The sequence below is a fragment of the Calliphora vicina genome, chromosome 3, assembly GCF_958450345.1.
Source record: "Calliphora vicina chromosome 3, idCalVici1.1, whole genome shotgun sequence".
In the NCBI taxonomy this organism is placed as follows: domain Eukaryota; kingdom Metazoa; phylum Arthropoda; class Insecta; order Diptera; family Calliphoridae; genus Calliphora; species Calliphora vicina.
In genome coordinates this window covers 122,908,791-122,921,036 of record NC_088782.1, presented here as the reverse complement: position 1 = coordinate 122,921,036, position 12,246 = coordinate 122,908,791, and the positions used below count along the sequence as shown (strand labels likewise).

At 26.4% G+C, this 12,246-nt stretch overlaps 3 protein-coding genes across 5 annotated transcripts in view; all 3 read left to right on the top strand.

The window, feature by feature from the left end:
- The window catches only part of Plod (procollagen lysyl hydroxylase), a 39,496-nt gene extending 37,371 nt beyond the window's left edge, over positions 1-2,125 (top strand). The window contains exons 9-10 of the mRNA XM_065503185.1: positions 889-1,323; positions 1,396-2,125. Coding sequence (XP_065359257.1) covers positions 889-1,323; positions 1,396-1,680 — 720 coding nt within the window. The 3' untranslated portion in view covers positions 1,681-2,125. The remainder of the gene's footprint in view (positions 1-888; positions 1,324-1,395) is intronic.
- Positions 2,126-9,338: 7,213 nt separating this feature from the next.
- GlcAT-P (Glucuronyltransferase P) overlaps positions 9,339-12,246 on the top strand; it is an 89,099-nt gene continuing 86,191 nt past the window's right edge. For all 3 annotated transcript variants that reach the window (XM_065505484.1, XM_065505483.1, XM_065505485.1), the window contains exon 1: positions 9,339-9,449. The gene's annotated coding sequence lies outside the window, so the exon portion shown is untranslated. The remainder of the gene's footprint in view (positions 9,450-12,246) is intronic.
- The window catches only part of LOC135955732 (putative uncharacterized protein DDB_G0271982), a 1,927-nt gene continuing 774 nt past the window's right edge, over positions 11,094-12,246 (top strand). Inside the window, 1 exon segment of the mRNA XM_065506090.1 lies at positions 11,094-11,145. Coding sequence (XP_065362162.1) covers positions 11,094-11,145 — 52 coding nt within the window.

Below are 12,246 nucleotides of genomic sequence, written 5' to 3'. Positions count from 1 at the left end.
TTAAATCAATTATAAATAAACAATGTAAATACAACATAGAATTCTTAAAGAATAAAACTAAATTTTCAAGTTAAACATAGTTTAAACTTTGAAGAAAAACTAGGATTAAGACTAGAAAAAATTGGAGATGCACTATAATCAAAAATTTGATTGAAGTAAATGGAAAAACTTTCAATTCCATACCAATAAAAGGACATTTAGGTGCTAAACTTAGTTTAAACTTTAAAGAAAAACCAGGATTAAAACAAGAACACAGTTTAAATGGAACTGTAATGAAAAATTTAATTGGAGCCAAGAGAAGCTGGAGAAGCTATTGATAAAATCATGGCTTTGAATTCCTTGCCAAAAAAGTACATTTAGGTGCTAAACTTAGTTTAAACTTTAAAGGAAAAACCAGGATTAAAACAAGAAAACAGTTTAAATGGAACTGTAATCAAAAATTTAATTGAAGCAAAGAGAAGCTGGAGGAACTTTTAAGTTTAAATCAGAAATTGAAATAAAACTCTGAATTCTTTGCTAAGCAAACTACATTTAGGTGCTAAACTTAGTTTAAACTTTGAAGAAAAACCAGGATTAAAACTTGAAAACAGTTTTAGAGGAACTCTGAAAAATAAGGATGCAATCTCAAGACAATTATAAATTTAGTTAACAAGAAAAAATTCAATAGAATTTCCAGAGATTCAAGAAACTAAGCAGGACTTCAATTTAAAGTTAAGGAGACAATTCAAGATTCAAGAATAACAGAAGATGTATAAAATGGAAATCAGAACAGACACATTTTAAAATTAAGCAGCTAAAATCAAGATTTTAATCAAGATGTACCGGTATTACAATTACTTTAAGGCCAACAATCAAATACTAATACTTATCTCCCTTTCATTCTTTCAGGGCGTTCACATGTACATCATCAACGATCGCATCTATGGTCATTTAGTGCAAGCCGAAGGTTTCGATACCACCGTAGCACGTCCCGATTTCTATACCCTGTTCACCAATAAATTCGACTGGATCAAGAAATACATACATCCCAATTTCACCCAACAACTAGAGTCCAACTTCACTTACTTACAGCCCTGTCCCGATGTCTATTGGTTCCAAATTGCCACCGATGCCTTCTGTGATGATATGGTTGCTATTATGGAGAACTTTGGCAAATGGTCGGATGGCAGTTCCAAGGATGAACGTCTAGAGGGTGGCTATGAAGCGGTGCCCACACGTGATATTCACATGAAACAAGTGGGTTTGGATAATTTGTGGTTGCAATTCTTGGATTTGTTTGTCCGGCCCTTGCAGGAGAAGGTGTTTTTGGGTTATTTCCATAATGTAAGTATTTTTGATTGGATTTATTATGTCATTGAGCATTAAATTAATTGAAATATTTTTAATCCATTTCAGCCTGTCCGCTCTTTGATGAACTTTGTGGTGCGCTACAGACCCGATGAACAGCCCTTCCTCAGGCCTCACCATGACTCCTCCACCTACACCATTAATTTAGCCCTTAATCGTGCTGGTATCGATTATGAGGGCGGTGGCTGCCGTTTCTTGCGCTACAAATGCTCCGTTACTGCCACCAAAAAGGGTTGGATGCTTATGCATCCTGGCCGTTTGACCCATTATCATGAGGGTCTACGTGTTACCAATGGCACCCGTTACATTATGATCTCTTTTATTGACCCTTAAGATTTTAAGACAACGAAAGAATGCAAGAAAGCGAGGCCTTTAAACAAGTCATTTTTGTATGAACTTTTCCTAGTTAACAACAACAACATATCCAAAGAACCAATTATTTTTTACTTTTTTTAAATTCCTCTGATGAATCTCTTTTGTTTTTTGTGTTCATTACAAAACATTTCTTTAGTTTGTAAGCAAGCATTTTCTTTTTGCGAATTAATTTCGTTTATGAAGAGATTCCAATTTGACCATTTCTTTTTCTCAATATTTTAGTTACGTTTTTGTAATGTTTCCTTTCCTATGCTATGCTATGCTATCCTACCTATACTGTCTGTTTAATTTAGATTTAGTTCATAAATCATTTTATACTTATCATTTGTTTGTATGTAAAAGCAATCAATTACATATTTTATATAAAAGAAAATATATTTCGAACAAAACTTGAAACTAAAAATGTGTTTTAATGTTAGGGAAACTTTTAAACCATTTTTTTACATTAAAACTTTAAATATATTTAAAATTCTTTTGAAGAAACTATAATAAAATTAAACATTTTAATAAAAAATTAATTTTTTTTCTACAAAATATTAAGTTTAGAAATTAAACCCGGTTTAAACCCCCGATTAAGATTCAGTTTTAAACTTTAATATATTTTATATTGAATCCAAATCGAAAATTTAAATTTTTAAAGTTAAACTTAGTTTAAATCATCAAAAAAAAAAAACAAAGATTAAAACTTGATAACCATTTTTTCCCACCTTAAATCATAATTTTTAATAAAATTTACATTATTTTTGAATAAAAGTTAATTTTTAAATTTAAACCTAGTTTAAACCATCAACAAAGGCAAGATTAAACCACAAACATAATTTCAATCGATTCTAAATTTCAAAATTTACAACAAATAATAACTTTTTTTTGGAAAGAAAGCAACATTAAAACTTAAACTTAATTTAAACTCTAAAGAAAAGTCCCGATCAAACCTCAAAAATAATTTAATCTGCAATAGAACTAAACATTTTTTTTAAAAAATATAATATTTTTCTACAAAATATTAACTTTGGAAGTTAAACCCGGTTTAAACGCCCAATTAACACCAAGATTTAAACTTTAATAAATTTTCTATTGAATCTAAATCGAAAATTTAAATAAAATTTAATATTTTTTCAATAAAATTTTAATTTTTAAAGTTAAACTTAGTTTAAACCATCAAGAAAAAACAAAGATTAAAACTTGATAACAATTTTATCCCAACTGAAATCATAATTTTTAATAAAATTTACATTATTTTTGAATAAAAGTTAATTTTTAAATTTAAACCAAGTTTAAACCATTAACAAAGACAAGATTAAACCACAAAAATAATTTCAATCGATTCTAAATCTCAAAATTTACAACAAATAATAACTTTTTTTGGAAAGAAAGCAACATTAAAACTTAAACTTAGTTTAAACTCTGAAGAAAAGTCCCGATCAAACCTCAAAAATAATTTTATCTGCAATAGAACTAAACATTTGTTTAAAAAATATAATATTTTTCTACAAAATATTAACTTTGGAAGTTAAACCCGGTTTAAACCCCCAATTAACACCAAGATTTAAACTTTAATAAATTTTCTATTGAATCTAAATCGAAAATTTAAATAAAATTAAATATTTTTTCAATAAAATTTTAATTTTTAAAGTTAAACTTAGTTTAAACCATCAAGAAAAAACAAAGATTAAAACTTGAGAACCATTTTATCCCAACTGAAATCATAATTTTTAATAAAATTTACATTATTTTTGAATAAAATTTAATTTTTAAACTTAAACCTAGTTTAAACCATCAACAAAGTCAAGATTAAACCACAAACATAATTTCAATCGATTCTAAATCTCAAAATTTTCAACAAATAATAACTTTTTTTGGAATGAAAGCAACATTAAAACTTAAACATAGTTTAAACTCTAAAGAAAAGTCCCGATCAAACCTCAAAAATAATTTAATCTGTAATAGAACTAAACATTTGTTTAAAAAATATAATATTTTTCTACAAAATATTATCTTTGGAAGTTAAACCCGGTTTAAACCCCCGATTAAGATTAAGGTTTTAATTTTAATATATTTCCTATTGAATCCAAATCGAAAATTTAAATAAAATTTCATATTTTTTCAATAAAATTTAAATATTTAAAGTTAAACTTAGTTTAAACCATCAAGAAAAGACAAGATTAAAACGCAAACCAGCCTAACCTATAATAATATTAAACATTTTAGTAAAAAAAATAGATTTTTTTTCTACAAATTATTAATTATTTATTTTGTCAATAAAACTGAAAATTTATTCTTAAAAAAAATAAGTTTTTAAGTTAAACTCAGATTAAACCCTTTAAGTAATGTCAAGATTTAAAACCAAAAATTTTTCAAATCGATTCCAAATCAAAAATTAAAATAAAATTTTATATTATTTCTTAAAGAAAGTTAGTTTAAAACTTAAACTTGGTTTAAACTCGGAAAATAATGCAGGATTAAGCGCTAAAATTAATTTAGAACAAATAAAAACAAACTTTTAAATATAACTATGAATTTGTTATTATCAAATAGCATGTTTAGGAATTAAACTCAGTTTAAACCTTGAAGAGAATTCACGATCAAACCTCAAAAATATTTTATTTTCAACTAGAAATCGATTCAAAATCTTATTTTATATTATTTCTTAAAGAAAGTTTGTTTAAAACTTAAACTTGGTTTAAACTCTGAAAATAATGCAGGATTAAGCTATAAATTAATTTAGAACAAATAAAATTAAACTTTTAAATATAAAAAAATTTAAATTTAAAATAAAATCATAAAAAATCATTTTCTAGACCTTTTTTAAATATGTATTTTACATTTATTTCACTACCACCCCTCCATTTTAAAATTCTAACATGTTTACAGCCTCTCCTTTAACATGTATCTAAACATGTTGCTGTCAACAACATGTTTCTAAACACTGTTTCTCTCTCACATGTTCCTCTATCTGCACAATCACAAAACATACCGTTAAATGAAAACAAAAAGCAACAAAACAAAACAGCTGACTCTGCTGGTTTTGGAAATGTCGCTATTTAAGGACTTGCGCTGTTATCAATACATTCACAGTCATTCTCAATTGAAATGATAAGAAAGCAGGAAATAAAAATAACAAAAAAATATATGTAAATGAATTGAAGAAGAAAAGCATTAAAAGTGTATGAGAAAGTAAATGAAAATAACAGCAGGAGGTCGGTTTTTACTGTTGTTGTTTTTATTTTGGAGAAACAACAACAACAACTTGCAATACAAGAGTGATAAAAAAAGAACTGTATTGAGTGCTAAACAATGATGCCAATGTGCGGAGTGGGGTAATGTAAAATGCATGAAAGTGGAAAATATAGATAAAAGCAGGTTTTTCTTTTGAGAGGGAAGAGTGGTACTTTAAAGTTTATTTAATATTTTTCAGGCATATTGTAAGATATGTATATAATTGAATTGTATTATACGATTTTTTTAAGGAAATTTATTTTAATTTAAAATTTCTTACATAAAATGAAATTGAATGCATTTTTTTGTAGCTTTCAATTAAAAAATGTAAATAAACGTGATGATTTTCTTTATAAATAATTAGTTGAAAAGTTAAACTTACTTTAAAATTTCTAGAGAAACCAAGATTAAAAGTTAAAAACAGTTTTGCTTTAATTAAAATAAAAAAATTAAATAAAACTGATGATTTATATTAAACAAAATTATGTTTTAAACTTAAACTTAGTTTAAACGCTCCAAAATATGGGAGATTAAAATTCTTAAACATTTAAAATGTATTTAATAAGAAAATGTAATAAAACTCAAAAATTCTTATTAACAAAAAAGTGAGTTTAAAAGATAAACTTAGTTTAAATCTCTTAAGTAAAATGAAGATTAAAACTACAAAATAGTTTTACTTGATTCTGGTTCCAAAAAATTAAATAAAACTCGTGATTTTTTTTACATAAGTAATTTTAAAAGTTAAACTTAGTTTAAACTTTGTAGACAAGCCAAGATTATGTTTTAAAAAATACTTAAAATCCTTAGAAAGTTTTAAATTTACCTAAAAATGTCATAAGTAATATGAACAATGTTAGTTTAAGAGTTAAACTAAGTTTAAACTTTTTTAATAAAGGCAGGATTAAAATTTTAAATTAGTTTCATTTGCATTAAAATTAAAAATTAAATTAAACATGATCGTTTTTTTTAAGAAATGTTAGTTATAAATGTTAAACTTAGTTTAAGTTTCGAAGGAAATCCAAGATTAGAAGCCAAAAATTATTTTATTGCAACAGAAATTAAAAATTGAAGAAAAATCGTATAATTTTTTTGGACAAAAATAAGTTTGAAAGTTAAACTGAGTTTAAACTTTTAAATAAAGCCAAGATTAATATTCGAAAATAGTTTTATTTGCAATAAAATCAGAAATTTAAATAAATGTGATGGTTTTTTTTTTAAAAAATGGGTTTAAATGTTAAACTTAGTTTAAGTTTCCAAGGAAATCCAAGATTAGAAGCCAAAAATAATTTTATTGCAGCAGAAATTAAAAATTGAAGAAAAATCGTATAATTTTTTTGGACAAAAATAAGTTTGAAAGTTAAACTGAGTTTAAACTTTTAAAGAAAAGTCAAGATTAATATTCGAAAATAGTTTTATTTGCAATAAAATCAGAAATTTAAATAAAAGTGATCTTTTTTTTTTAAAAAAATGGTTTTAAATGTTAAACTTAGTTTAAGTTTCCAAGGAAATCCAAGATTAGAAGCCAAAAATAATTTTATTGCAACAGAAATTAAAAATTGAAACTGAAATTAAAAATTGAAGAAAAATCGTATAATTTTGTTTGGACAAAAATAAGTTTGAAAGTTAAACTGAGTTTAATTTGAGTTTAAATAAAGGGAAGTTTAATATTTAAAAAGAGTTTCTCTCACACAAACATAAAAAAATATAAATAAACAAGAAAATTTGTTTTAAAATTATTCAAAAGTTAAACTGAGTTTAAGTTTTCAAGAAAAACTAAGATTAAAACCAAACAATTATTTTATTGAAACTGAAAAGAGAAAACTGAAACTAATTTAATAAAAATAATTTTGTAAGTTAATCTCAGTTTAAACTATTTAAATAAAGGGAAGTTTAATATTTTAAAATAGTTTCTGCCACACTAACTTTCAAAATTGATATAAACAAGATAATTATTTTAAATTTAATTCAAAAGTTAAACTAAGTTTAACAGAATTTAATTTATAGAGTTAAACTTGGATTAAGTTTTCAAAAGTAACAAGAATTGTTTTATTTGGTTTTAGTACCAAAAAATCGAAGAATAATCAAATTGTTTTTTTTTTAAACAAAATTATTTTAAAGAGTTAAACTGAGTTTAAACCTTTTAAATAAAGTTAAGTTTAAAACTCGAAAATTGTTGCAGTCACCGGAAAATTAAAAATTTAAATAAACGTAATGATTTATTGTTAACAAAATTAAGTTTAAAAGTTAAACTTAGTTTAAGATTCAAGAAAATTTAAGATTAAAAGTCAAGAATTATTTTATGGTTACTTAAATTAAAAATTAAAAAAAAATCTAAAAAAAAATTTTAACAAAAACTAATTTGAAAGTTAAACTGAGTTTAAACTTTTCTAAAAAATCAAGTTTAACATTTTAAAATAGTTTCAGTTATATTAAAAACAAAAATTTAAATAAATTAAATGATTTCTTTCTACAAAAGTCTATTGAAAAGTTAAACCTAGTTTAAGCTTTCAACAAAATTAACTTAAAATTAAAACTTGAAGCAAACTAAAATTGTTTTTTAAACCAAAATAAATTTTAAAATTAAACTGAGTTTAAATTTGTTAAATGAAGTCAAGATTAAAACACCAAAAACAGATTCAGTCCCACTAAAATCAAAAATTTAAATAAATTTAAAGATTTTTTTTCAACAAAAGTTAGTTGAAAAGTTAAATTTGGATTATGTTTTCAAAAAATGCCAAGATTAAAAGCCATAAATAGTTTTTTTTGTAATCTAAAAGAAAAAAACTGCTACAAAACTAATTTTTTTTAAAACAAAAGCATGATTTAAAATAAATTTTTTTAAATATTAGTCAATCTATTTACCCCCCCCCAAAAAAAATCGCTAAATTGCCCACATTACTTTTGCTTACAGGAACATTTCTCAAGCAACATTTCTACAGTTATAGAAGAGAGCGGAGCCACAAAATTGTTGCTGTTGCTACTACAACAACAAAAACATATAAAATTTAACTGTTATTATTAAATCTATTGTTGTTGAAACACAGTGGACTTGAAATAACGCAATCAAAACGACTACAGCAACGATTTAAGGTTCGTTTTTATTTCTTTCGTTTTACATGGACATGGAGAGTGTGTGATTGTGTGTAGGGAGTGAATGCATGCATGTGTGTACATGTGACTGAATGTCTGACTGTCTAGCTAGCTGTTTTTGAGTATACAAAAATCCATCAATTTCAATGTGTTCCACTCTAGTGTTTTTAGTCGTTACTTATCAACCGTTGTTGGCATATGGTTCTTTCGTTTAATTTTAGTTGCACAAAAAAATACAGAAACAGAAAATAAATAAAATAAGAAACATTTTCTTTTATACCAGACGGGTTTAAAAAAAACAGTGTTTTCGGAAAACATTTAAGAGCAACTTACAAACTAATTTGTTTTAAAAATGTTCAAAAAAAAACCTAAAATAAAAATAGTTTCTTAATGAAATTAAAATTGTTTAAATTTAATAAATTTAAAGCAAAAATAAAATAAAAGAAAATAAAAAGTGAGTGTATTAGCAAACAGGAAGAGAGTTTATTTTATAATATTATTGTTGTTGTTGCTATTATTATTATTTCATTACATTTCCTTGGCTCTCTTTTATTGCTTTAAGAAAACATCTAAAAAGAAATAACAAGGAAACATTTAGTGTGAATAAAATGCCTCAAAATGTTTAAAGAAACTTCTTAATTTATGTTATTTACTTTAATTGCAATAAGAAGACCTTAAAATTCACTTTAATTCCCCTAGAAATTCCTTATTTTTGTATACAAAATAATTTCCCTGTTGTTTTTCCTTACTCTCCTTAATTTTCTAGAAACCCACACACCTGCTTCTTCTTAACATCTTGTAATTGAGTTCTCAGAGTACGTACGAATGTACTCAGAGTGTGTGTGGGTGTGTGAATGTTTACATGTTGCCAAAAATACTCGTGAAATAAGGAGCCAAACAATAATAACAACATTAAACGCCCTTGTTAAACTCTTCGTCACTTTGGCAACAACAAACACAATCAACTACCGTTAGTTTGTTTTGTGTCTCTACTTTTCATTATTGTTTGTTGCTGTTGTTATTGTTTTGTTGGTTTGTTACAATTTGAGTGTGTAACTGTGTTTTGTTTACGACAAAACAAAACAGCCTCTCTGTTTTTTGTTGTTGTTGTTATAACAGAGTTTATAAACAAAGCTTGTCTTGCCGTGTTTTGTTGGGTTTTATTCTTCTTCATAATCAATTGCATTGAGTTTCTCTCTACTATTAAAGGCATTTTCAAGTGTAATATTAATCCTTTTACAATTTAAACTATTTAATCAACATAATATCATTTAAATAATTCAGTTTTGACAAAAAAATTTTATATTTATTAATAGCAACAATAACTATAAATGAAAAATAAAAAAAAGTGATTAAACTTGTGGAAATTTGTTAAACTTTGGTGGTTTTTTTGTTGGTGTGTATGGAGAAATTAATTTAAGGTAAGTTCACAATTTTTTTTCTTTTTTTTTATAATTATAAAGTTAATGTAATTGTAATATTATACTTAAGTAATAACAAAAAAAAGAAAAAATTAAATAAATAGCCAGACTATAATAAAAACCTTGCTTGCATTTTTTTTAATAAAATTTGTAGGCTTTTTTATTTTAAATTTATTTTGTAGGCTTAATTAGCAATTTTTTTTATTTAAATAAATTTTGGTTTCTAAGCAAAATTTAATAAATATGGACAGAAACGAATTTTAAAAACCCTAAACATTAAGAAATTTTAAAACAGAAATTTTTTTGGCAAAAACTCTTTAAAATTAAGGCATGAAAAGCAATCAGTTATTAAATATTTTTGTGTTTCTAAATCAGAGGTGCAGGAAAAATAGTTGGAACAAAAAGAAATACATAAATTTCGGTGTTGAATTTAAAAATATCTTAAAAAGAAAAAAAAGCTAAGACACAAAAGTTATTCGAATTACAATTAAATTTGTAAATGGAAAAGTTGTTGCAGCTAAGACACAAAATTTATTCGAATTACAATTAAATTTGTAACTGGAAAAATTTTAAAATTTGTCTATAAACCTGAAAGTTCCTTTGTGTCGAAAAACACACAGTTATAAAAATGCTTTGGTAATTTGAAAAATCATATTTAGTACAGTTCGCAATTGAGAAGCTACATCGTAGACTTTGAAACGCCAAATCATAGGCGTCCCCCAATATTTACACCAGTCATAAAATCGAGTACCAGATTTCGCATATTTTCAACTTAGAATCAGATATACCAACTGAAAGTTTTTTCTTCTGGGAAGAAATTTGGAGAACAGTTGATCTATTACAATACAATATAGAAAAATAACCTAATATATCGCACAATTTGTGGCGAAAAAAGGTCAGTGACTTTTTGAATGAAAAAAATATTTGAAAAAAAAAAATATTTTATTTTTCAACTCAATCTCCATTGAGCTCCATACACTTTGTCCAATTTTATTTATCATTTCCAAAAAATAAGATTTGTCGTGATATTTTCAGTGAGATGAGTTCATCGTTGGAGTCAAATCTCTTTCCGTCGAGACATTTCTTTAAGTTTGGAATCATGAAATAGTCAGTTGGGGCTAAATCCGGAGAATAGGTTGGAAAGTTGGGGCTAAATCCGGAGAATAGGTTGGAAGAGGGAGCATTTCGTAGACTAATTCATGGATTTTTGCCATGAAATCTGTACATTTGTGCACCCTTGGAGTCAAATCTCTTTCTGACGAGACATTTCTTTAAGTTTGGAAACAAGAAATAATCACTTGGTGCTAAATCCGGAGAATAGGATGGAAGAGGGAGCATTTCGTAGACTAATTCATGGATTTTTGCTATGAAATCTGTACATTTGTGCACCCTTTTGAGCACCTGATTGTGAGCAACAGTCATCTTGCAGAAAGCTTTCTCATACCCAAGTGATCATTCAAAATTGGCCTCCACAATCTCTTTTACTTTCAAACTCCGCCCTCAAATGCCTAATAATAGAAGTTGGTAATCATCAACCTAAAATCCTCAAATCCTCATGTGAATTGGTGTCATCCTAAACTCAACAATTCATCCATTGCCCGAATAGAACACGAATTTGGTGACTTGGCAAAACAAACTGAATAAATGACAGCCAATTCGACAGCTATCAACTGTCACAGTTCGGATGTTCCTATTGGTAGACCCTGGAAGTTTTAAGAACAGCATCCATTCATCCATTAAATGGGCCTCATCGATGAAGATGATAAACGTTGACCGAATAGAACACGAATTTGGTGACTTGGCAAAACAAACTGAATAAATGACAGCCAATTCGACAGATATCAACTGTCACAGTTCGGATGTTCCTATTGGTAGACCCTGGAAGTTTTAAGAACAGCATCCATTTCTGTGTCATTCACAGATTGTCGACAGACTCTTTTTCGGCTCATTGGCCTGTCTTGTAATTGAAGGAATACGAATCGGAAATAATAGGTTGGCAGTAGAAAATCATTTAGAGAAAGAAGGAGAATAAAGAAGAAAGAAAAAACAAGAACGAATGAAGAAGAAAGAAGAGAGAAGAAAGGAGGAAGGAGGAAGGAGGAAGAAGAAAGAAGAAAGAAGAAAGAAGAAAGAAGGAAGAAGAAAGAAGAAAGAAGAAAGAAGAAAGAAGAAAGAAGAAAGAAGAAAGAAGAAAGAAGAAAGAAGAAAGAAGAAAGAAGAAGGAAGAAGGAAGAAAGAAGAAGGAAGAAAGAAGAAAGAAGAAAGAAGAAAGAAGAAAGAAGAAAGAAGAAAGAAGAAAGAAGAAGGAAGAAATAAGAAGGAAGAACGAAGAATGAAGAAAAAAGAAATAAAAAAGAAGAAAGAATGAAGAAGGAAGAAAGAAAAACGAAGAAAGAAGAAAGAAGAAGGAAGAAGGAAGAAGGAAGAAAGAAGAAAGAAGAAATAAGAAAAAAGAAAGAAGAAAGAAGAAAGAAGAAAGAAGAAAGAAGAAAGCAGAAAGAAGAAAGAAGAAAGAAGAAAGAAGAAAGAAGAAAGAAGAATGAAGAATGAAGAAATAAAAAAGAAGAAAGAAGAAGGAAGAAAGATAAACGAAGAAAGAAGAAGGAAGGAAGAAAGAATGAAGAAGAAAGAATGAAGAAAGAAGATGAAGGAAGAAATAATAAAGAAGAAAGAATGAACATTTCTAAAATCCCGAATCCCGGGATTTGTAAAACCCAGTCCCTTTTGGCATCCCTATTCGACATAGAAGATCATTTACAAGAAGAAGAAAGAAGGAGGGAAGGAAGGAAGAAAGGAA